The sequence below is a fragment of the Paracoccidioides lutzii genome (assembly GCF_000150705.2).
Source record: "Paracoccidioides lutzii Pb01 unplaced genomic scaffold supercont2.21, whole genome shotgun sequence".
In the NCBI taxonomy this organism is placed as follows: Eukaryota; Fungi; Ascomycota; class Eurotiomycetes; order Onygenales; family Ajellomycetaceae; genus Paracoccidioides; species Paracoccidioides lutzii.
In genome coordinates this window covers 400,124-421,499 of record NW_015440967.1, presented here as the reverse complement: position 1 = coordinate 421,499, position 21,376 = coordinate 400,124, and the positions used below count along the sequence as shown (strand labels likewise).

Sequence of the window (21,376 nt, the reverse complement as noted above, 5' to 3'; positions counted from 1 at the left end):
ATGTATTGGAGCGTATACAACCTGTATTGAATGCAGCAATGCTGTGTAATGGTGTTTTACATACTACACAGAAGCCGATTGCCTGCATATATACCTAGGGAGGCAGGGAGGTCGAGTTATCCATGGATATTTCGGTGACGCTGACCCAGGGCGTCCAAGGGTGGAGACTGAAATTAAGATCTATCAATCTAGCCGGTAATATTATGTCCTAACTCTTTTCCACCGACAGGGCTGTACCGTAGATTACACAGCACCTACACAGAGGCACAGGTATAGATACAGGAACCATACGATACGGTTCCCGGTTGCTCGCTACCCGCCAAAGCCTCGCCAAGACTTTCTCCTTTGAAACTGGCTGCTGAAAGACCCAACTTCATTTTCTCTCCAGGCCACCAGCCCATCACCGCGGAATTACATTGAAATATCCACTGCAAACTGCGTTACTTTTTAACCCCTTGCTACTTCTATTCTCTCGTTCCATCCATTTTGTTCCATCCTCTCGTTCCATCCTCTCTTCGACCGGTTATTCTCTCACCCTCTCAGATCCTCACCAGTTGTCCATTTCCTTGGCCCACGCCTGCCAAGTGGATTGGGACCTGGCATATCGGAATCCCTCGTCCATGCGACGACCAGGAGGCACAGGCAGGAAGATTCATCACGGAAATCGACATGAGAACGGTTTCGCTGTTTCTGGGAGAAAGCTGGCCAAGCCAAAGTCAAATGGCCACCTGAATGGCAATTTTAATGGTGTACACCCGCCCGCACTGCCCTCGCATGCCAATTCCACAGACCAACAACAATCAATAGAATCTGGGGAGGACAACGCCCTGGATGGACCAACGGAGTCGTCAAAGATGGAATCCAACGGACAAGCCCAGGCAAGCGGATATGGGAAGGTCACCGCGGCCATGTCGAACGGACATTCGTACTCACCAACATCGACTAACGGAGGAGTTTTGCCGGGCAAAACATTTGATAAGCAAACACCAGCAAACACAGACAAAACAGGAGGAGGGACTACCGCTTCCGTGAAAAAAACATCCCCGCCAAACTCTGTAAATCCATTTTCCCTTGCATCTACCATCCTCAAGTCATGCCCGATGTATGACACTGTCGCCATCCTCATATTTCTCCTACAACTACCACCGATCGTTTTGACCCTCGTCCAGTTCTTGTTTGCGTCGTTGACCTTCATGCCTCCTGCTGGCGTTTCTACGAATGTGTTGACGTCGAATTTCGACATTTTCCAAGGACCCGCTGGGACTCCCTCACTCTCTACGATGATCGCAATGGATGGATTTTGTCTTTTAGTATGGGGCTTGTTTATGTGGACATGGGCACAGAATTTTGCAATAGATCTCGCTCAGGTCCAGGTCGCGATTACAATGGGAGGAGGGAGTTCGGGCAAAAATGAAGGAGTTAATGCGTTTTGTGTCATGATGGTCCTGATCGTGCATGTCCTGCGCAGTAAAGGCATCCAAGACTTTGTCATAGGTCACCTTTTGTCGGCAAAACTAATTACTACGGATACCCTTGCTCAATATTCTCACTTGGTTCCTCAAGAATTCCGACGGAAAGAGCCCCCATCTCCTCCAAGTTGGTTACGAAGTCTCCTTGCAGTCCATATCCTTGCCCAGGCAGGGACTGCTATGGCAAGGCGTTCTATGGCCAAAAACCGCACTCTTCCTCCGTCGAAACCAGGAAAACGAACTGATACAGAGGCATCTGCTGGCTCGCAAACCCATGTCGATTTGTCTACTTTCGAATCCGCTACAAGTGGTTCATCTATGTTGACGAATGATGGCTCCCTTGCGGGGCCAACGGTACTAAAAGAAAACCGAGAACGACTTTCCAGTGCAAAGAAAAGACGAAGGCAAGCAAATCAAGTGCGAAGTAGGCAACCATTTTGGGCTGCTTTAGCAAGCACCAAAGTCACTGTGATGCGAGAGTATGACCATTCCCGGAATGGGATATGGTCGGCTACTCACCATCCAGTCACTGAGGATGATGTCGAAGGAGCTCCTTTGAATGATGGATTTATATGGATTACACAAGTCGATAATTCCTCGATTAAGTTCGCGGCAAGCGATTTTGTTCAGATGGATGATGCTTTTTATGACGAAACTAGCGATCAAGGTGTTTGTTCGGAACCTTTTTATGTAAGAGTCAATGGCGCCCACTGGGCCCCTGTTACACTTTCCAGGGTACTTAACAAATCTGGGGAGCCGTCGCTTGTCCACTGGAGAGGTGAGATTTCTAGGTTAGCGCCAGATTGTGCCTATACTTGCAGCTTCATCCGGCATGGTACCGATGAAACTATCTGTGTTATGAGTGTGAAAACACCACCGCTTCCCGACGCAGACCAAGGTAAAATCATCCACTATATATACATGCCTCTTTCTCTTTCTCTGTAGAGAGACTGACGTACCTTGCAGCACTTTCTATCTCTAATATTTCACCATCGCCCCGACAATCCCTCCACCCTTCTTCTCCCACCACTACCATCAAAAATTCTATTGTCAACGCCGAGGCTAAGTTAAGCGAACGTCGTGCGCGCCTGAAAAGGTCAAAAAACGATCACAAGCTCCTTATTTCCAAGTTGAAAAAGGAGGTCGATAGTTTCACAAATCGTCTCAGCAGTGGTTCTGATGAGAATCGACTGAGGCAGAGGTTGCTACAACTTAAACGGACTATAAAACAAACAGAAGAAGCTACTGCCACAATCGATGCTCAGTTACGCAATCTGGAAACTGTCCCTGATGAGGAATTAGAAGAGTGGAATTCACGGAAAACTTCTTTAGATCAGGAGATGGATCGTGTGAAATCGCTCAAGGAAGAAGTGGACACTGCAAGGATCGTTGCCAGTAGGAGTATATCTTCAGTCAAGTCAGAGCTAGCCTCGGTTATCCAGAAGCGTGAACGTCTCCAAGGGCGCCAGCAAAGATTGACAGAACAGCATGAACGCATTACGAGCGCCAACAATCAGGGTCTCAATGAGCGGGAACGAAGAGCAGCAGAACAACTTGCAAAGGAACGTGAACGTGCAGGGATCGAAGAAAGCTTCTATGATCAATTAACTAGCATTACTCGATCAGTTCAGGATTATCAGATTCGCACAACCCACCTCTGGCAACAAGCCTCGGCCATCGAACAAGCCTTCCAGCAGCAACAACAGCAACAAATGCTCATTAATAGCGGTCCTCTCACCCCTGAAGGCAATCTGCCAGGTACCAACCCGCCAGCTTTTGAAAGCCGGACGTCCACGATGTCGGCAATTCCCTCAACTACGAGATCTAATTCGGGCCCAATTTACCCAACATTTGGTACCAATGAAAAGGGAGATTTCGCTGATCTTCAGGCTTCGATGTCCCCTGTTGCAGGATATTCGCATTTGGCGCATGTGGAGCAGCAACCATACCCTTCCTCTCCATTGGCCACTCCCGACCCGTTCTCTGGACCGGAACCCACTTCTCAGCGACATCGATCACTATCTAATTTTTCCGGTGGAAGCATGCTAGCAGATCAAATCATAGTATCAAGACCGGGAGGTTCTCCTGATTCTATAGGGGAAACGAGCCAAAGAGGCGTAGCGAATTTCGGACGAGGTACTCGCAAGTTTACCAGATCTGGTAGTCAAGGCAGTGTCAGTGGTAGCGGCAGCGGCAGCGGAAGTGGAAGTGGAAGCCCTCAGTCAAATCGGGAAAACCCGACTTGGAATGGATAATTTTGCAACGTCAACTGCTTCCGCTCTGCCTACGCGGCAACACCATTTCGGTTGTTATCAGTTTTGCTTGCTTTGTTGACCTAACATTACATCTGCCGCCTTACTTACCCTGTCCAGCATCTCAGATGGCTTGTGTTTGACAGCTGCTCTTGATAGGTGTCTGTATATTTGTCATTGCTCTCTACCTCATTCCGCCATCTTCCATTACCACTATCCCTCTATTCATCCTTCAGGAACCAAGCCATTATCGCTTTCAACACCGGGACCAACTTTATGGATTAGATACCTCTCCAAGTTTTGATTGCAGCGCATATTAGACATACAAACACCTTGCACATGCACATACATGTTGATAGCCCCCTTGGTTTTGTTTCCTGTCTGCTTGATTGGACAGAATTTCAGAGTAAAAAGGAAAAGCATTGGGAAAGGGAAACCCTCCCTACCAAAGGCTGGCGTGACTCTTTAAGCCAAAGGACAATATGAGAAGAATAATCCACCCATTACCTCCAAAGACAGACAGTGGAGAAGAAAGCAGACCCAAAAGCACTTTTCACACACCCTTGATTTTCACCACATCACCGTCTAGGCATCAGACAGACAACTCGAGCGAATATATTTATCCATCATTCGTTGTTCGATATAGACACCTCTTTCTCTGATTCTTTGTTTCGTCCCTTGGTGTCCATAGATGACTTGTTGGACTTACCCCGTATTGCTGTCCTCTGAGATTCGTAACCCTCCTTTCATTAGAGAGGCAAACATCTACAACGATGGGTTAGGACCGCCGTTATACGATATGATAGAGATAATCATGTAGAACCTTGTTAAAATAGGGGTATACAGTACGTGACTTGAATCATTCAAACTATTTAAATACGGTAGTGAGTTTACAAACAAAAGTGCTCAGTGAACAATGCCAACCCATGCCTGCACATATATACCCTCAGTCTAGATTATATAGAAATACTGCCCTGTCAACCCATTTCCAAACCATGATTGATTATGAATCTATAATATCAATATTCTCTCCAATTTTCCAGAATCGGGTGTCCGCATATGATAAGCATAAATGCTCTGGAGAATGCACGTTCACCTGATCGCGATGCTCATCTGCTTCTTTATGGATAATATTGACTACCCGCCCTAGTACAACGACGTGATTGCCGACTTTCACGCTCTGCGGAAGGTACCGGCATTCAAATATAAACGGGAAGTAATCCACAGAAGACCTCGTAATAGGGCCCCCCTTGGAATTTATCAAGGTCAAACGAGGTGGCTCCCCCTCCGCAATCGAAGGTAGTCGATCATCATCTCCCGCACTTATTGAGACGAACTTATAAAACCGATCCCTCTCATCGTTGAGCATGACATGGGCATTTCCCTGAGAGAAGTCCCGGGCTAGACGTGCAGTCGCATCTGCGGGGGCCAAAAGGTGCACGAGGAAACGGGACGAGGAGCAGATGGCATTGAAAGTTTCAGAGGGGAGTTTTACGTTGAATGAGACAATGGTTTCTGGGTATAGGGTAACAGTGTTGAAGGAGGAGACTGTCATTCCACGAAAGGAAGTTTGTGCTGTGGGGGCAGCTGGATTTGTGGATGTAATTATCGCGACAGGGTGGGGGACTCGGCGCATAAGAAGACGGACTTGGTCGCCGATGTCAACTTTGGAATCCCCATTCTCCGTCCGCGCGGTGGCTTCCGCTGTTGGTTGAGGAACTTCATCAACATCCTCGTCGATGACGACTGCGTTTTTAGCAACGTTGGTCTGCGAAGCATAATAACCTATGCGGTGCTTGACAGTCTGTGGTGGTTTTGTCGTGTCCTGAGGAGATATCTCTGTTACCCGCGGAATTCGACGGGGTAGTACTGGGCTGATTGAATCTGTAATGCTTACGGCATGCTTTGATAGAATCGTCCGCAACAACCCGTAGGATCGGAGTAAGTGATATCTCGTCGGGGAAGAGATTAGCTGCCCATGATGTCCAGGTCGATGCAGCGGTTTTGTGCTACGGAGCAATTGGAAGAGAGAACGTCGAGCACGGAAACTCGGGCAACAGCCCGACAACATCTTCCTGAATCGTCAAGGTCCAAACGGTGCATTTATTACCGCCATTCATCTTTCAGAATGAAAAAAATTATAACTACTCCTCCAACCTCTAGGCAATTGGGGTCATTGTGTCTTCTCTTTTCTGGACTGTTAGTAGAGGGACGTTGAAGAATAGAGTTGGAACAGGATTCCTGAAAATGCGCTTATATAAGCCATTAATTAACTCCCAAAGGAACTAACTAGTTAATTCTACGACTTCAACTAAAATGCCAGAAGAGATACACGTCTCCACAATCGCCCCCCTTCCGCATTACGCCCAATTGAACATCTCAGCCTCGGAACTGAAACCTCAATTCCAACATACTCCTGTCGCGGAATACAAAAGGAACATCAAGCCAACCCCCAATCGCTCGCGCAACCAACGATGTCCCTCCATCTCCCCATCCGCCACACCTCCACCACAGCCCTCTCCAATCCCAGCAGAACAACCTTCATCTGCACACAATGCAGACACGCAACTCTCCTTCGACGACCTAAGCGGCCATACACCTTTACACAGCTGATAACCCTCTCGGACGGCAGTACCTTCACTCACCGCACCACCTCCCCACTAGCCGTCTACCGCTCCACGCGAGACACGCGCAATGCACCACTATGGAATCCATCGAGCGAGAAGCTGCGAAATGTTGAGGAGGACGAGGCGGGACGGTTGGCGGCGTTCAGAAGCAAGTTCGGTCGGAGTTGGGATGCGGTGAATACGGTCGTTGCGGAGACAGCTGCTGTCGCTGGAGGGGATTCTTCGAAGCAGGGCAGGGTTGAGAAGGTTGAGGAGGGTGCCGTGGAGTTTGAGTTTGAGGAGGATGAGGAGGAGGATAATTTGTTGGATTTGATTACTTCGTTTGGACAGGAGGAAGGGGGTGAGGGGGCTCAGCAGGAGAAGGAGAAGGGTAAAGGGAAGAAATAAACCAAGAGGGTTAATTGGGTTTTCTCTTCTTCGGTTATTGGCTCTTCAAATTTTATATTTTTTTTTTCTGCTGTGATTTTCCGTTTTCATTTGGGAGATATTGCATTGTATGAATATATGGAGTATTTTTTTTGCGGTGACGTTCCAATATTGTACTGTACATCATATATACATTTCTGTGGGATACGCTATTAATACGTTGACCTGCCTACTACTCTCGATTCATGCCAGGTCTCCAGTGGATTTGAGATAAGTGTTGGAGATACCATTATGCACCAAAGATATGCACCAAAGACATCCAAAAGTATAATATGACAGAATGGCAAGCTTGGTTGATTGAATAGTTGCTAACTACGAGAACGACTATTTATATGGTAGAAATATGTCACGTGATGGGACTGTCCGACATAATAAATGCCCAAGTCAGCATGTCAACACCGAAAACTTACTTTCGCAACTGATAGAGCCTGTTAGTACAACGAAAGAGACGGGCAAAAATAAACTGAACGGGAAATAAAATCTGTTAAAGCAAAATTGAATTATTTGGAAGTACATGTATAAACATAAACTAAAGCATGATAGGTCTGAGGGTCGTCAAATTTGCTTCCCGCTCTACGGTAGATATGAACAAAAACAGAAATCGGAGGGAGGTAATAAATGCTGTTAATTACGACTCTTGTTCTGTTGCAGTAGGTTGAACCTCTTGTCCTCCATCAGAAGTGCCAGGTCTCGATTCTAAATTCGTGGGGACAGGCGTGAAGTAAGCGTTGGCATCGTCGTCAGCATCGAGCTGCAGGAGGAACGTCTCCCAAAGTTCAATCAACTACAAAATTAATGACGTTAGTATTTTGACAAGCACTCGGAAGGCTGAGAGGGTTAAGTTGGTGCGATCTAACCTCCTTCTGAGCTTCAACAGCACTCTCCAAAAACGTTTCAACACCAGATTTGAAGTCCTCCACCTTCTCCTTTTCAAACTTCTCCAGCTCATTCCGCATCACTCTACCCATGTCCTCGAACAAAAGTCGGGACTGGTGTACCTTCCTCTCCGCATCCGCGACATCTGCAGCAGCCTGATTCAATCGATCCTGCTGAGACTTGCCCTGTCGAAGCAATTTGTCCTGCGCATTTTTCCGCTTCTGTAGTTCAGACTCAGCAGCGTGCCAGCTATGAAACGATTTTTGCCGCTGAGAAAAGGCCGCCTTCACACTTCCAATGATCCGGATATATTCATCAACTGTAATTCCTAATGTTAAAATATCTTGCTGGGCTTGGCGCTCGTAGAGTTCCTTTATTCGTAATTGCAGATCTGAAAGACCCTCGAGGGGGCCGGAGAGGGTGGGAGAAAGTTCCACCGTTGCAAGGGAATGGAGTGATGCTGAGAAGTCATTAGCAGCCTCAGCCAGGCCCTTTCGTTGCGCAACAACTGTATCAATTGCCTTCATCAACCCCTTCAGCTGGTTCTCAAGGGCGTCGAGGTATAATTTGCGGTCATGAAACCACTACTTAGAGTTAGTACCTAATAAGAAGTAAATCGCCCTTAGGGTTAACACACATCGTCATGTTCAATAAATTTGCCCGGACCACCAACTGATATACCTAATGAGCTGAACATGCCCTTACTTTGCCCTATATCTGGTTCGCGGTTTTCCTTGTTCTTCACGTCGAGATTGAAGGTGTCGCTTTCCAGAAAGATCTTAAGATCCCCATCGTGTTGTAATATGTGGTGCGCGGCGACTTTGTTGAGCATACGTTCTAATGCGGCTCGCCGTGATTCAACAAAGTTCGTATCGAATCGACCAACAGCCTGCTTTTCTGGAGGCGGGGGAACAACCACTCCAGGATTGTTACCGTGCAACGAATTGTACAGCCATAGGAAATCTCGATACCGCCTGCTGACAGTGAATTCAGGTTGTCGATACGCTTTAGATGTAGTCTAAGAAAAGAAAAAAAATGAATGAGTTAGGTAACTTCGTCGAATGCAGTGATTGGATTCTCGAGGTATAAAGGCGCTGTATATACCTTCGTCCTAACTTGATATACAATGTGACTGCTGGTGATATCCCCAACTTTATGCGGATCACCAACCGTGATCTCAAATGATGGCTTCGCAGCCTGCTCGATAGGCATGCTAGGCTGCGTTTGACGTTTTGGTGCATCAACCGGAGACTGAACTGGAGGAGGTTCTTTCATTCGCGAACGTGCCATCTGTTCCTCATCGTTCAAATCAACCGAGTCCATCAATCCGCCAGTTGCTGATTGGGATCTCGATGAGGTAGGACGGACATTTCTACCGGAGAAAGGTTCTTTTCGGGGTGGCGTGGGTCCTTGGTTGGGATTTGAGGGGGTCGAGAAGGACTTGTCACCCAACGGGCCGAGCGGATCGAGAGAGTCATCAACGGCTTCAAGCCTGGTGGCCTGCGCGTTGATTTTGCGAGTTGTTCGTGGTACTCTGCTTTGTGGTGATCGGCGGGTGGTTAATCTTGCTTGGGGGGTAAGTTCGTCATCCTTCGCTAGAGACAGCCATTGAGAGTCAACATGGATTTCCATACTTGATGGTGTGATCGGGTTCACTGGGGAGGATGATAAACTGCATACCAGAAGAAGATTCTGTGGCTTCGGTGGGAGTAGACTGGGAGGGAACATCTGTCAATGCCATGGTTAGATATGCATCTGGATGGTAGTTACATAGAAGGGGGATATAAATGTTTGCCTAGCTTACCACCCCACGGCGAGTCGCCCCCTTCTAGATCCATATTTCGGAGGACCTGGAGTATGCTGAGCAAACTAAACAAATTGAATATGATTTTCAACAACCAGCAGGGAAACCGGTAGTGTTCCGCCGTTGGTGTGGATGGTGCAGGAAATCGCTCGAAGCTTTCCTGGGCCAGGTCGGATCAAGCACAGCGGATGTTGTTTCCGTACGGTAATCTTATTTTTACCCACTGCGTCAAACAATACCGAAATTACAGAAGCGTATTTTAATCTGATACAAAGAAAAGCATATATCTTAGATATTGAGGAATCTACAACCGATCTAAAGATACATTGAACAAAAGTTTGAAATATCATTATTCGATTGTGGATATCTCATTTGTGCCCTAAAATATCTCATATTTGTGTTTTTTTAAGCACCCGAAGTAATCCAGATAGGATTCTGTTGAAAACATCCTCCTCTCTGACACATCCATTGTAGGAGGTTCACGGTATTAAGCGATGTCTAATTCTGGTCAAGGATATGCAGACAATTCCGATCACCAAGTATCTATCCTTCCATAAACCGAAATGGGAATAAGGGGAATAATTGTATAGGCCGTTACTTAGCATGTCATCACTCCATCAAATTTAACTGGATTATTTCTGAACAAACATTAATCCGCATCGCCGTGTACTCAGAAATTGCGATGCAGCTGGTTATCCACTTGCCGAATCCCACGACGCATCACGATTTCACCCAAGGCAGACCAAGTCTATGCATTTCAACTGCAAGCTGGAAAAGATAATCCAAGCTTTCGCATTGCGTCTTGGCCTTTGCGACATCGTCTCCCCAAACATATCTACCAAAAAAGAAGAGGTCAGAATGTGAACGACGAACGTAACTGGCACGCACCTGGGCCAAGAGGATATCAAAAGTAAATAGAGTATATATCATATAACTCACATGCCATGTCTCCGAACCAAAACCGCATAGGTATCCGGATACATCTCCATAGCCTCCTCAAGACTCTGCGTCAAATCCTCCTCAAATGCCGTATTTTCAATAATAGGGATCTTCAACGTATCAAAGAACCCCATCATGCCCTTACCTTTGCCCCTAGGGATGCCCTTGATTTGCTCAATGTTGCTAATCTCAAAGCAACCCTCGGGGCCCTTCTCCCGCTCCACAAGCAGCGTCACAAGCACCGCCCATTGGGAATGTGTATGGATGCAGCATCCAGCTCCGCGTTCGAAGGCCGCTAGGAAGAGAGGTGTGCAGGCGGATGGGTTCAACTTGAGTGGTTTGCGGATATATTGGCGGGCGGAGGGGGGGTATTTGGGGGTCGGAAAGGAGAGGACGAAGATGTTGTGGGGTTGGATTAGTTCCTTCTGCACGCCGGATGGTGCTATGAAGATGTGATTGTCACGTTTGATGGAGGCCTATATTTGATGGAGACAATTTGCTCTTGATCAGTTTTTGAGGGGGGAACTGGTCATATATGATAGCAAAAGCTCTGAAATGCGATAATTTTTTTTTTTCCAGCTTACCCCGCCTCCAGTGCCAGTTACCCAGCCATGGCTGTAGAAATTGCGGCAGAGCGCTGGTATTAAATTTGCGGGATGCTCAGGGTCATCGGACTGTACGAGATGGTCATTGTTTCCGTCCTTGATATCTGACATTTTAAAGGTTGGAAGGTTGGAATCTCGTTTGTTCAGTCACTTAACTTGTAGATATTGCAGGGTGATAAAATAAAAGTTAGGGAGCAAGCTCAGGTTGGCGCCAGATCTCCCACACTAAGTAGCCACCAAAGCTTGTCGCCGCCCAATCAACAACACCACGCCATCGGGAAGCCAGCCATGAGCCAAATCAACGTCCATGTTCTAAAATTACCGTACAAAATTTGGAATAATATGGCAATCCAGAGGCAAGAATATGTGACGATGGAACGCTCTATCCATATGCTCACACTGTATGGGATATCAGCGCGCAGGTAGAATGAGAGGCACCGCTTCTTTTCTTCAAGTTCCTGGCAGAACAGCCAGTGTGCACTGAGGCATAACCCATAAACACAATCCTCTTAGCTTGCATGTTAAACAATTGGGTAAAACGGGTTCGATTCCATTGGCATACCTTTTCACCTTTAGAGATCTTGAAGTGATTACCGCACCCCGTGATTGATATATGTCATACAGGGCGAGGCGGCAACATTTCAAATCTCCAAACAGGATCTCCAGCTAAAACCATCTAAATCTTTCATTAGTTTCCCCGCATGTTAAATCGGATGATACCAGCGGGACTCAAGCGTTATCAAAGTTAGGAGATCTCGGATTATAAGCGTTACCCTGTATGTATATGAATACTGTTCCAAAGCAATCTGCATTTGCAGTTGAGATAAGGCCATTTCAAATGAGAGCCCTGGAGCTTTCATCCAAAACTGCTTCATTGAGTATGTGCCATGATAGTTGGCGTTCAACAAAACAGAAGGGAAACATGCTGAGCTAACGAGAATTAAAACAGTGACATTGTCCATATCTTCTTCTACAACATGGTGAGTGGCTTTCATGTCAATGTCAAGGTGATATCAATGTATTACTCCATAGGTATGGTTCCTCAGAATCCTCACATTCAAGGAGTGCTCTAAACGAAGAAATGAGAATGACAATCAGCTAGACTTGGCGCAATGGCCTGGCCTGGCATGAGCTGGTAGATGGGATATCCTGGCAGCCATGGCAAATACCAAGTATGGGAGAATGTGAATATAAATAAGAATTGGGTTGGGTTGGTCCTCCGTTTTGATTATAATTAATTGTATCATTACCTAGAAGAAGGTTTTGAAAATGCCAAGGTTATAAATAAATATGATATGAAGCTGCGGATAAAATACCAACCTTATTACCGAGTAAACCCCCACAGCCAGTAATATTCTCGAACATTCCCAGCGTCTCCAGATTTCTCCGCAACGGGGCTGCACCTAATTGGATGAAGTGTTTGTGTGGACCGCCTTCCCACAAATTTGCTTAGTCATAGGAAATCTTCCGTCAAGTCCCCGTAAAATTACCGGGCCTTACCATACCCCAACCTCCTTGCTCCAAAAGAGGCCACCTTTAACTAACCTTCTCCGTGAGAACCTTTTCCCCCTCTATATAATAACCTATAACCTCCACGCTTCTTCTCTTCCTCCTCCAGTTCCAGAGTCCCCATCTTCTTGCCCTGTAGTTTATCGCCTTACCCCACCCCTTTTCTCGGTTGATTTCAATCTTGCCTTGGTATCCTCGTAGAGAGGCTCTTCTACACAATGCGTCTTAACGCTTCTCTGGCGTCGCTTATCCTAACCTCCATAGCTCTCATTGGCAATGTCCATGCGGAGGATGAGGTTGAGGGAAAGCCCTCATCCACATCTTCCGTGATTGAGAAACCTCTTTTCACTGTACGTCCTCCAGCTCCCAGCTCCCAGCTCGCAAAAATCGAAAAATTTATGCGTACACCAACTGCGAAGAAAGAAGCTAACCCCGTTTGTGTTTGCGATGTACCGTACGTACATGTAGCCCACTACTCTCAAAGCTCCATTCCTCGAGCAATTCACCGACGATTGGGAGACACGGTGGACACCCTCTCATGCCAAGAAGCAGGACTCATCATCAGAGGAGGACTGGGCTTATGTTGGAACTTGGGCCGTCGAGGAGCCACATGTCTTCAACGGCATGAAGGGCGACAAGGGCTTGGTGATCAAGAATGCCGCCGCCCATCATGCCATTTCAGCCAAGTTCCCCAAGAAGATTGATAACAAGGGCAATACCCTAGTGGTTCAATATGAAGTTAAGCTTCAGAGTATGTCGCAGCACTGGCTACTCCTTTTTTGGCGCGTGGTTCTTCGATTGCTGACAGATTAACAGACGGTCTCAATTGCGGTGGCGCCTACATGAAGCTTCTCCAGGATAACAAGAAGCTCCACGCTGAGGAATTCTCGAACGCTTCCCCATATGTGATCATGTTTGGACCCGACAAGTGTGGAGTTACCAATAAAGTATGTTTTCCCGAACCCCTCCCCCCCCCCAAACAAAAAAAAGCGGTGTCGAATTAGGCACGTGGTATTAATATGCTGCGATACAGGTCCATTTCATCTTCAGACACAAGAACCCAAAGACTGGCGAGTACGAAGAGAAGCACCTGAAGAACCCACCAGCCGCCCGTGTCAGCAAGCTGTCCACTCTGTATACCTTGATCGTCAAGCCAGATCAGTCCTTCCAGATCTTGATCGACGGTGAAGCCGTGAAGAATGGCACACTGCTTGAAGACTTTAGCCCCGCTGTCAATCCTCAAAAGGAAATTGATGACCCTGAAGACAAGAAGCCAAAGGACTGGGTTGATGAAACTCGTATCCCCGATCCCACCGCTACCAAGCCCGATGACTGGGACGAGGATGCGCCCTACGAGATTATAGATACTGAAGCAACCAAGCCTGATGACTGGCTGGATAGTGAACCTGATAGCATTCCTGACCCAGAGGCTCAGAAGCCTGAGGACTGGGATGATGAAGAAGACGGAGATTGGGCAGCCCCGACAATTCCCAACCCCAAGTGCAGCGAAGTGTCTGGCTGTGGCAAATGGGAGGCACCTATGAAGAAAAACCCAGACTACAAGGGCAAATGGACCCCTCCTATGATCGATAATCCGGCCTACAAGGGACCATGGACGCCGCGCAAAATCCCCAATCCCAACTACTTCGAAGACAAGACTCCCGCTAACTTCGAACCTATGGGTGCTGTAAGTTTTCTAGAACTACACCAATGATGGAGAGTAATGACCATATGCTAACGAAATGGGATCATTATAGATCGGATTCGAAATCTGGACCATGCAAAACGACATTCTCTTCAACAACATCTACATCGGCCACTCAATCGAAGATGCGCAGAAACTCAAGTCAGAGACCTGGGACATCAAACACCCAATCGAGGTTGCGGAAGAGGAAGCCACACGCCCCAAGGATGATGAGAAGGACAGCTCCTTTGTCAGCTTCAAGGAGGCTCCCGTACAATTCGTACGTGAGAAGATCAATCTCTTCATCAGCATTGCGCGTAAGGATCCCGTGCAGGCAGCCAAAAGCGTTCCGGAGGTCGCTGGAGGTCTGGGTGCTCTTGTCATCACTCTTGCCCTCATCATTGTCGGTGCGATTGGCCTCAGCAGTCCTGCCCCAGCACCCGCTGTTGCGAAAAAGGTGGATGGAAAGGAGAAGGATGGTGCTTCCAAGGAGAAGGCTGCGGAGGCAGTTAGCACTACGGCGGATAATGTGAAGGGGGCAGCTACGCGAAGATCGGGCAAGGCTAATAATGAGTAAGTTGTTTTATTTTTGAGATACCCGCCTGGCGAGGAAGAGTGAGAGTGAGGGTGAGGGTGAGAGGTGAGGTGTGGGAGGAAGGACTGGGCAACAATGTTGTTGTAAGCCTATCCAGGATGATGTCTCCCGTCCACCTAAAAGAGATACCTTGATGCCAACCAAGGAAATCATATAAAAACCCAGAACAAGAGAGCAAAGAAATGAACCAAAAAAAAAAAAAAAATTAAATAAAACATAACATTCCCCACACCTACAAAACATGGAAGTGCAAAGGTGAAGGTAAAGATGTATCACTATTTTCTTGTTATGTCCGTAGAAGAATAACCTAAAATTCGTGAATTTCTGTTCTGTTGTTCTGTATTTCTCTCTTCTTACATGGGAGAAGTTCCTCTGCAATGGTCTTTGCATGTATCGGTTTTATTCTTTTCTATGCCTCCTTTTTTGCCGTATCAAGCATATAAAAATGGAACTCTTTTCATTCCATATTGTTCCCCTCTTCGATTGTTTTCGCTTGAAGCCAGTTGTTGATTCGTTAAGTTAGCTGTCATCTTTACCATTTTCTTCAACTTCCTCTGTTTCCATTTTCCCATTTCCTGTTCCATTTAATCTCTTTCTCTTTTACTCTCATGCTTATTTTCAATTACCGGTGTGCCTGGAAACAGGAAGTAATCCAAAGCGAAGGATGAGAGAAAGTTCTCGGGCTGAATGGCTATATTCTTTGTATATATCTTCCCTTTTTAATTTTAAATTTATTTCGCTTTGAATTGTATCTTCTAGCTAGAGGCTGCCATCAGTACTGTTGCACCATAAAATTAGCCGTCTTCCAAGTATGGACCATACCCACAAAAAATATCTGCTCTTCGGAGTGGGGGCAGAACAGAACGAGATAGAAAAGTTATTTAGCCGGAGAAAACATAGCCAACAGCTGTCTTTTTATGTTGGGGAAAATCCTGGGGAAAGATATAAAAAGTGCTAAACCAATTATTTGTATAAAACAGTTTCGACAAACAAATAATAGAATTAAAAATCCCACCCCTTCTGTCGCGGGATTCACCCATATATAATGGCATGATAGCCTTGCGGCCGAGCAGCGACATGGACCTGTCCTGTCAACTCAAGCGAGCAAAGAGCGTAACGTAGCATTTATGTTAAAAGTGTGGATTTGTTGGCGTCTGACTGACTGGAAAAGACCGCGGCAAAGCGCTTTGCTGAACCCAAGGGTACATATATCATCACCTTAGATAACAAGCCTCAACTTCAAACCTCAACCTCAACCTCACCTCCTAACACTTACAATACCTACAATCATATATCTATCCTTCTACCTTCTCTCTCTCTCTCTCTCTCTCTCTGTGTGTGTGTGTGTGTGTGTCTGTAATATTACCTCGTCTAGTTGCTATGGCTGCCCGTCGTTCCGTTGCTCGGTCCATTCCCACCTTCACCACCCGCCAATCGATCTCTACCCGCATCCCCTTCGCCACCACCCGCAGCATCACAGCCAGCACAACCAGCACAACAAGTAGAATGGCCGCAACTGCCTCTAGATCCCACACTGCAGTTCGCAGATTACACGCCACAGCCCAGCACCTGAGCCCTGCCTCCGCATCTGCCCCTTACCCAGCTGACAACTATCCCACAAGCCATGCACCTATCTCCAGCCCCGTCGACACCTGCAACTTTATCGATAACAAATTCCTCCCCTCCAGCGCCACCTCATGGATCGACCTGCATGACCCGGCGACCAACAACCTCGTCACCCGCGTGCCCCAAAGCACAGATGCGGAACTGCGCGCCGCCGTTGAGAGTGCCCAGAAGGCATTCCCCGCATGGCGCAGCACCAGCATCATGGCCAGACAGCAGATCATCTTCAAGTTCGTCAATTTGATCCGCGCAAATTGGGATCGTCTGGCTGCTAGCATCACTCTTGAGCAAGGGAAGACCTTTGCAGATGCTAAGGGTGATGTGCTGAGAGGCCTGCAGGTTGCTGAGACTGCCTGCGGCATCACCACACAGATCACCGGTGAGGTGCTGGAGGTTGCTAAGGATATGGAGACGAGGAGCTATAGAGAGCCATTGGGTGTGGTTGCGGCCATTTGCCCGTTCAGTATGTGATCTAGCTTTCCTACTACCTTCTTAAACTACGATATATTCCTGGTTTGCTAACTTTTATACAAGACTTCCCTGCTATGATTCCCCTCTGGTCCATCCCCACAGCCACAGTCACCGGCAACTGCTTGATTCTCAAGCCATCCGAGCGCGATCCCGGAGCTGCCATGATTCTTGCTGAACTCGCCAAGGAAGCCGGATTCCCCAACGGAGTTATCAACGTCATCCACGGTTCCGCAAAGACAGTCGACTTCATACTCGACGAGCCTGCCATCAAGGCTATCAGCTTTGTTGGCAGCAACCGTGCCGGTGAATACATCTACACCCGTGGGTCTGCCAACGGAAAACGAGTCCAGGCCAACTTGGGCGCCAAGAACCATGCTGCCGTCTTGCCGGATTGCAACAAGAACCACGCCTTGAACGCCATCACTGGTGCTGCGTTTGGTGCTGCTGGACAACGATGCATGGCATTGAGCACCCTCGTCATGGTTGGGGAGACTAAGGAGTGGCTCCCGGAAATTGCTGAGCGAGCCAAGGCTCTGAAGGTCAACGGTGGTTTTGAAGAAGGTGCCGATTTGGGACCGGTCATCAGCCCTGAGAGCAAGAAACGAATTGAGGACCTCATTGCTAGTGCTGGGAAAGAGGGTGCTACTATCCTACTTGATGGTCGTGGATACAAGCCTGCGAAATACCCCAATGGCAACTGGGTAAGCAAATGAATTCCACTGAGCAAAGCTCCCATTTTTCTCCTTTCATCATCGCAATTTAACTAACCTAATACACCCTTACCTTCAAGGTCGGTCCAACAATCATCACCAACGTAAAGCCACACATGCGCTGCTACAAGGAAGAAATCTTCGGCCCCGTCCTCGTCTGCCTCGAAGTCGAAACCATCGACGAGGCCATCTCCCTCATCAACGCGAATGAATACGGCAACGGCGCTGCTGTCTTCACCTGCTCAGGCCCCACTGCCACTAAGTTCCAGCGCGAGCTTGAGGCGGGCCAGATTGGTATTAATGTGTATGGTTTCCCCCAAACAGCAAGAGTATTGCTGCTAGTATTCCCGCCCACATTCCCAAGTGTACCAGTGAACTACGAAAGATAATATACACTAACACCAATTAAATTAAATAGTCCCATCCCCGTCCCCCTCCCCATGTTCTCCTTCACAGGTAACAAGAAGAGCATCGCTGGGGGCGGCGCGAACACCTTCTATGGCAAACCCGGCTTGCAATTCTACACACAGCAGAAGACTGTCACAAGTCTGTGGCGCAGTGAGGATGCGGTTAATACAAAGGCGAGCGTCGTGATGCCTACGCATAGTTAATTTCTCTCCTTTTCTCCCCACTTTTTGTTTTACCCCCTTATTAGTGTTTTCTTGGACCGTTTGCAATATAACATATATATGTGATGTTTGTTTTGCTTTCTATATATATTTCCAAAAACTGCTTTTGATAAGAGATACATAACTTGATGTTATTTTTGATTGGATGTACATGAACACTACAATACTAACATGCTTCCGAATGAGTGCGATGTTCGTTTCGGATGGTGTAGGCACATGTTAATATGCCCCGACATACCTGAGCCAGACGAATATATATACCGTAGTATATATGCCTCGTATACGGCAAAGGGGTTTTGGAGAGGTAGTGCAGGAGAAAAAAAATTATGGAGAATGAAAAAAAATTGAAAACGATTATATTGTCCGTAGAAGAGTGTTTTCTGTTTATTCCACGCAGAATGTTGCAGATATGGTGCAATAAGAATGATCTACGGTTAGAGGGCTCTATTAGTTCACTTTGCAGATTTTGGACATTAATATTCCACTATGAAATGTGAGAGAGAAACTGGATATTAGGGAGGGGGAAAAACATGTCTTGCTCTAAGTGTCATCTTATAGAAATTTTGGCGCTGATCTCTATCGCATCCATGTGTGTACACCGATACAAAAACGACGAGGAAATAAGGGGCATTTTGAGATCTCAACTCTATCCAGCAACAATTGGGATATATTGCACTACATTAACGCGTATATAAAACACATCCCCTGGTATCATAAAACTGGCTATTAACTTTTAACAGAATCCCCGTCTACTTGGTGCTGCGGTCAACGAAGGTATAGACCAGCCTGACCTTCTCGACCTGTCCATCTTTAGCAACGACGATGCGGCGTGTATGGCGTCTGACACCATCAACCATCTCGAACCCCCAGATCTAATAGGTCAGAAAATCGTCATGTTAGCAAAAGCCGGCTTGCATCATCTAAGCCAACAGCAAAATCCGAAGGAAGCATAGTCAATAATAACGTGTGTATATATGGACAACATACCTGTTCGCCCGTCCACCCACTCTCCTGACTCCGAACCCAACTCTGCATAAAATACTCGTTGGCGGCATCAACCACAAACCCGTCCGTCAAATCGCCATTCGCCAAAATCTCGCCCCTCAAAAACTTCGCCACAGCCTCACCCTGCGTGCCATCGTCATCCCCGCAAATTTTCGTCTGCACATCGACGGCAGGTCGTCGCTTGCCGTCCGCGTCCGCGTCGCCCGCCTTGACGAAGCGGCTTTGCCCAATGACGCTACCGAAGATGTGGTCCTGGTGCGGCTTTTCGGACCAGTTGAGGACTCGGTGTTCGGAGGTTCCCTTCAGGCCGCCTGTGAGGAGCTGGGCGATGTCGAGAGTCACGTCGCCTGTTTCGGGGTTTTTGGATTGAGTTACTTTGAGGGTTATGGTGGCGATGCCGATGGCTTTGCGGGTTAGCCAGGACAGGCCTTGCTGTTTGTGGGTGGGCGTGGTTAGTTTGAAATAGTCACTTCGAGTTGTAACGTTTCGTTTTATTTTATTTCATTTTTCTTTTCTTTGCTGCTCTTTTGGGGCATGTGAAGTGGTGGCGGGGAACTAACCAACTTGAAGATGGCGTCGGGGTCGTTCGAAAGGGTCTTGTCCTAGATTCCCATGTCAGCATTTCTTATTTTTGGTAATTTTGTTTATTTAAATTGGGTATTACAATGACCCAGGTGCCATTGAGGTCCTGGATAGTGGATTCAGCTGGGGCAGCCATTGTGTACGAGGCGGTGGTATAGATGTATTGTGGATGAACAGAGAATTGGGCGATTACTATTAACTATATGAGGGCAAGGAGGCACAGTAAAGTTTAATCAAATAACGGGAAAAAAAAGAAAAGAATCTGCAGATGATGAAGATGAAGATGCGGCCCCCGGGTGAGAGGGTATTGGCAGTTGAGATATATACAAAAAATCAGGGAGACCGGATCTCGATGCAACCCAAGCTGCTTCATCTTCCCACGGTTGGGATCTAATCGTGTCTGCCATTGCTTCCAGGTTGAGCCTCGGAAATGGGATCTGCCGTCGAATCAGCTACCAATTTCTATGATGCACAACAGCGCCAATCACTGCCAGCAATCATGTGTAAAGTCGCGGGGAAGCATCCGGGGGGAGCCCTTGGAGGCACATGCTAGAGCCGAGCGTTGGTGAAAGAATTCGGCGCACTTCTGGTCTCCGGCTTGGCTGGCGGACCGTGGAGTTTATCCTGGTGCAGCACTTAAAGAGTAGCAAGTTAACTACTTACGGCGGCCTAAATATCCCTAACTATTATCCCTTACGTTGTCCATAAGAATACGATTGGCATATGGCATTCTCTGAGTGTATTGTCCGAGCAAGCTATTAACTACGCACTGCATGGATGGCCTCTCGCCCTGTGATCTGCTCCCTCCCCAAATCCATATCCACAACGACAACCCACTCTGGCAACTCTGCGGTCTGTAACCAAGCCCAGGGAAGAGCTACACCGATCTCGCCGATTGCAAGGTTCACTGCAGGGGTAGAGGTCGTACCCCTGTGGCTATTTTTAATTTACACATGTGCACCATACCACCGGCACTCAGTCCGTCCTCCTCACAGTCCTCTTGAAGGGCGGCTATCTAGAATTCCCTCAGCTGAAACAGAGCTTCAGAGAAGTGGCCCTTTAGTTCTTCATAGCAGGGAGAGCGTCACCCCGGGGCTCGAGGATAGTAGCTATGCATCTGGTTGAACGTGCAATCCAGGAACCACCTGGGCATTGTTGACAGGTGGTGTACAGATCGAGAGCTTGACTGACTTATCTGACTGCCTGCATTGCCAGCCACAGGAGTGAATACACACAGCCGCCTTGCTGTATCACGCATTATTTATTGTCTCAATCGCCCGTACCCAGCATTCATTGTGTATGGGAACTATAGACCGTGCTCGCTGGAGACACTCTCCCTCCCCCTCTCCCACTCTCCCCCTCTCTCACACACGCCATTGCTTCTCATCTCATTTCATTCTGTTCTTTTACCGTATTGTATCTCCTTGCTTGTGGCTATTCAGAGAAACTCTCCTCCTGGCCATTCGAAGAGATCTTACGCACAAGAGGAAAGAAAAAGAGGATAAAGTGGGGGCGAGGGGGGAGAGGCGAGGGGACGAGAAATAAGAATAGAGAGAAGAAATTGATCTTT

At 47.4% G+C, this 21,376-nt stretch overlaps 8 protein-coding genes across 8 annotated transcripts; 4 read left to right on the top strand and 4 right to left on the bottom strand.

The window, feature by feature from the left end:
• Positions 1 to 620: 620 nt before the first annotated feature.
• PAAG_07042 (ubiquitination network signaling protein) lies at positions 621 to 3,724 on the top strand (the record flags this gene model as incomplete). Its single annotated transcript, XM_015846104.1, has 2 exons — positions 621 to 2,367; positions 2,436 to 3,724. The coding sequence occupies 2 exons, from the start codon at positions 621 to 623 to the stop codon at positions 3,722 to 3,724; spliced, it is 3,036 nt and encodes a 1,011-aa protein (XP_015700539.1).
• A 1,000-nt stretch (positions 3,725 to 4,724) lies between these two features.
• PAAG_07041 (hypothetical protein) lies at positions 4,725 to 5,792 on the bottom strand (the record flags this gene model as incomplete). Its single annotated transcript, XM_015846103.1, has 1 exon — positions 4,725 to 5,792. The coding sequence occupies one exon, from the start codon at positions 5,790 to 5,792 to the stop codon at positions 4,725 to 4,727; it is 1,068 nt and encodes a 355-aa protein (XP_015700538.1).
• Positions 5,793 to 6,195: 403 nt separating this feature from the next.
• On the top strand, positions 6,196 to 6,735 carry PAAG_07040 (mitochondrial 54S ribosomal protein YmL36; the record flags this gene model as incomplete). The annotated part of the gene is made up of 1 exon (XM_002791083.2): positions 6,196 to 6,735. One exon carries the CDS (start codon positions 6,196 to 6,198, stop codon positions 6,733 to 6,735), a length of 540 nt encoding a protein of 179 aa, XP_002791129.1.
• A 667-nt stretch (positions 6,736 to 7,402) lies between these two features.
• On the bottom strand, positions 7,403 to 9,391 carry PAAG_07039 (sorting nexin 3; the record flags this gene model as incomplete). The annotated part of the gene is made up of 5 exons (XM_002791082.2): positions 7,403 to 7,558; positions 7,632 to 8,234; positions 8,288 to 8,668; positions 8,755 to 9,245; positions 9,331 to 9,391. 5 exons carry the CDS (start codon positions 9,389 to 9,391, stop codon positions 7,403 to 7,405), a joined length of 1,692 nt encoding a protein of 563 aa, XP_002791128.2.
• A 783-nt stretch (positions 9,392 to 10,174) lies between these two features.
• PAAG_07038 (APAF1-interacting protein) lies at positions 10,175 to 11,109 on the bottom strand (the record flags this gene model as incomplete). The annotated part of the gene is made up of 3 exons (XM_002791081.2): positions 10,175 to 10,289; positions 10,394 to 10,869; positions 10,978 to 11,109. 3 exons carry the CDS (start codon positions 11,107 to 11,109, stop codon positions 10,175 to 10,177), a joined length of 723 nt encoding a protein of 240 aa, XP_002791127.1.
• A 1,616-nt stretch (positions 11,110 to 12,725) lies between these two features.
• On the top strand, positions 12,726 to 14,768 carry PAAG_07037 (calnexin; the record flags this gene model as incomplete). The annotated part of the gene is made up of 5 exons (XM_002791080.2): positions 12,726 to 12,857; positions 12,976 to 13,258; positions 13,324 to 13,454; positions 13,541 to 14,194; positions 14,265 to 14,768. The coding sequence occupies 5 exons, from the start codon at positions 12,726 to 12,728 to the stop codon at positions 14,766 to 14,768; spliced, it is 1,704 nt and encodes a 567-aa protein (XP_002791126.1).
• A 1,398-nt stretch (positions 14,769 to 16,166) lies between these two features.
• On the top strand, positions 16,167 to 18,201 carry PAAG_07036 (methylmalonate-semialdehyde dehydrogenase; the record flags this gene model as incomplete). Its single annotated transcript, XM_002791079.2, has 4 exons — positions 16,167 to 16,872; positions 16,944 to 17,581; positions 17,671 to 17,894; positions 18,009 to 18,201. 4 exons carry the CDS (start codon positions 16,167 to 16,169, stop codon positions 18,199 to 18,201), a joined length of 1,761 nt encoding a protein of 586 aa, XP_002791125.1.
• A 767-nt stretch (positions 18,202 to 18,968) lies between these two features.
• PAAG_07035 (hypothetical protein) lies at positions 18,969 to 19,942 on the bottom strand (the record flags this gene model as incomplete). The annotated part of the gene is made up of 4 exons (XM_002791078.2): positions 18,969 to 19,091; positions 19,207 to 19,656; positions 19,785 to 19,826; positions 19,889 to 19,942. The coding sequence occupies 4 exons, from the start codon at positions 19,940 to 19,942 to the stop codon at positions 18,969 to 18,971; spliced, it is 669 nt and encodes a 222-aa protein (XP_002791124.1).
• Positions 19,943 to 21,376: the final 1,434 nt, after the last annotated feature.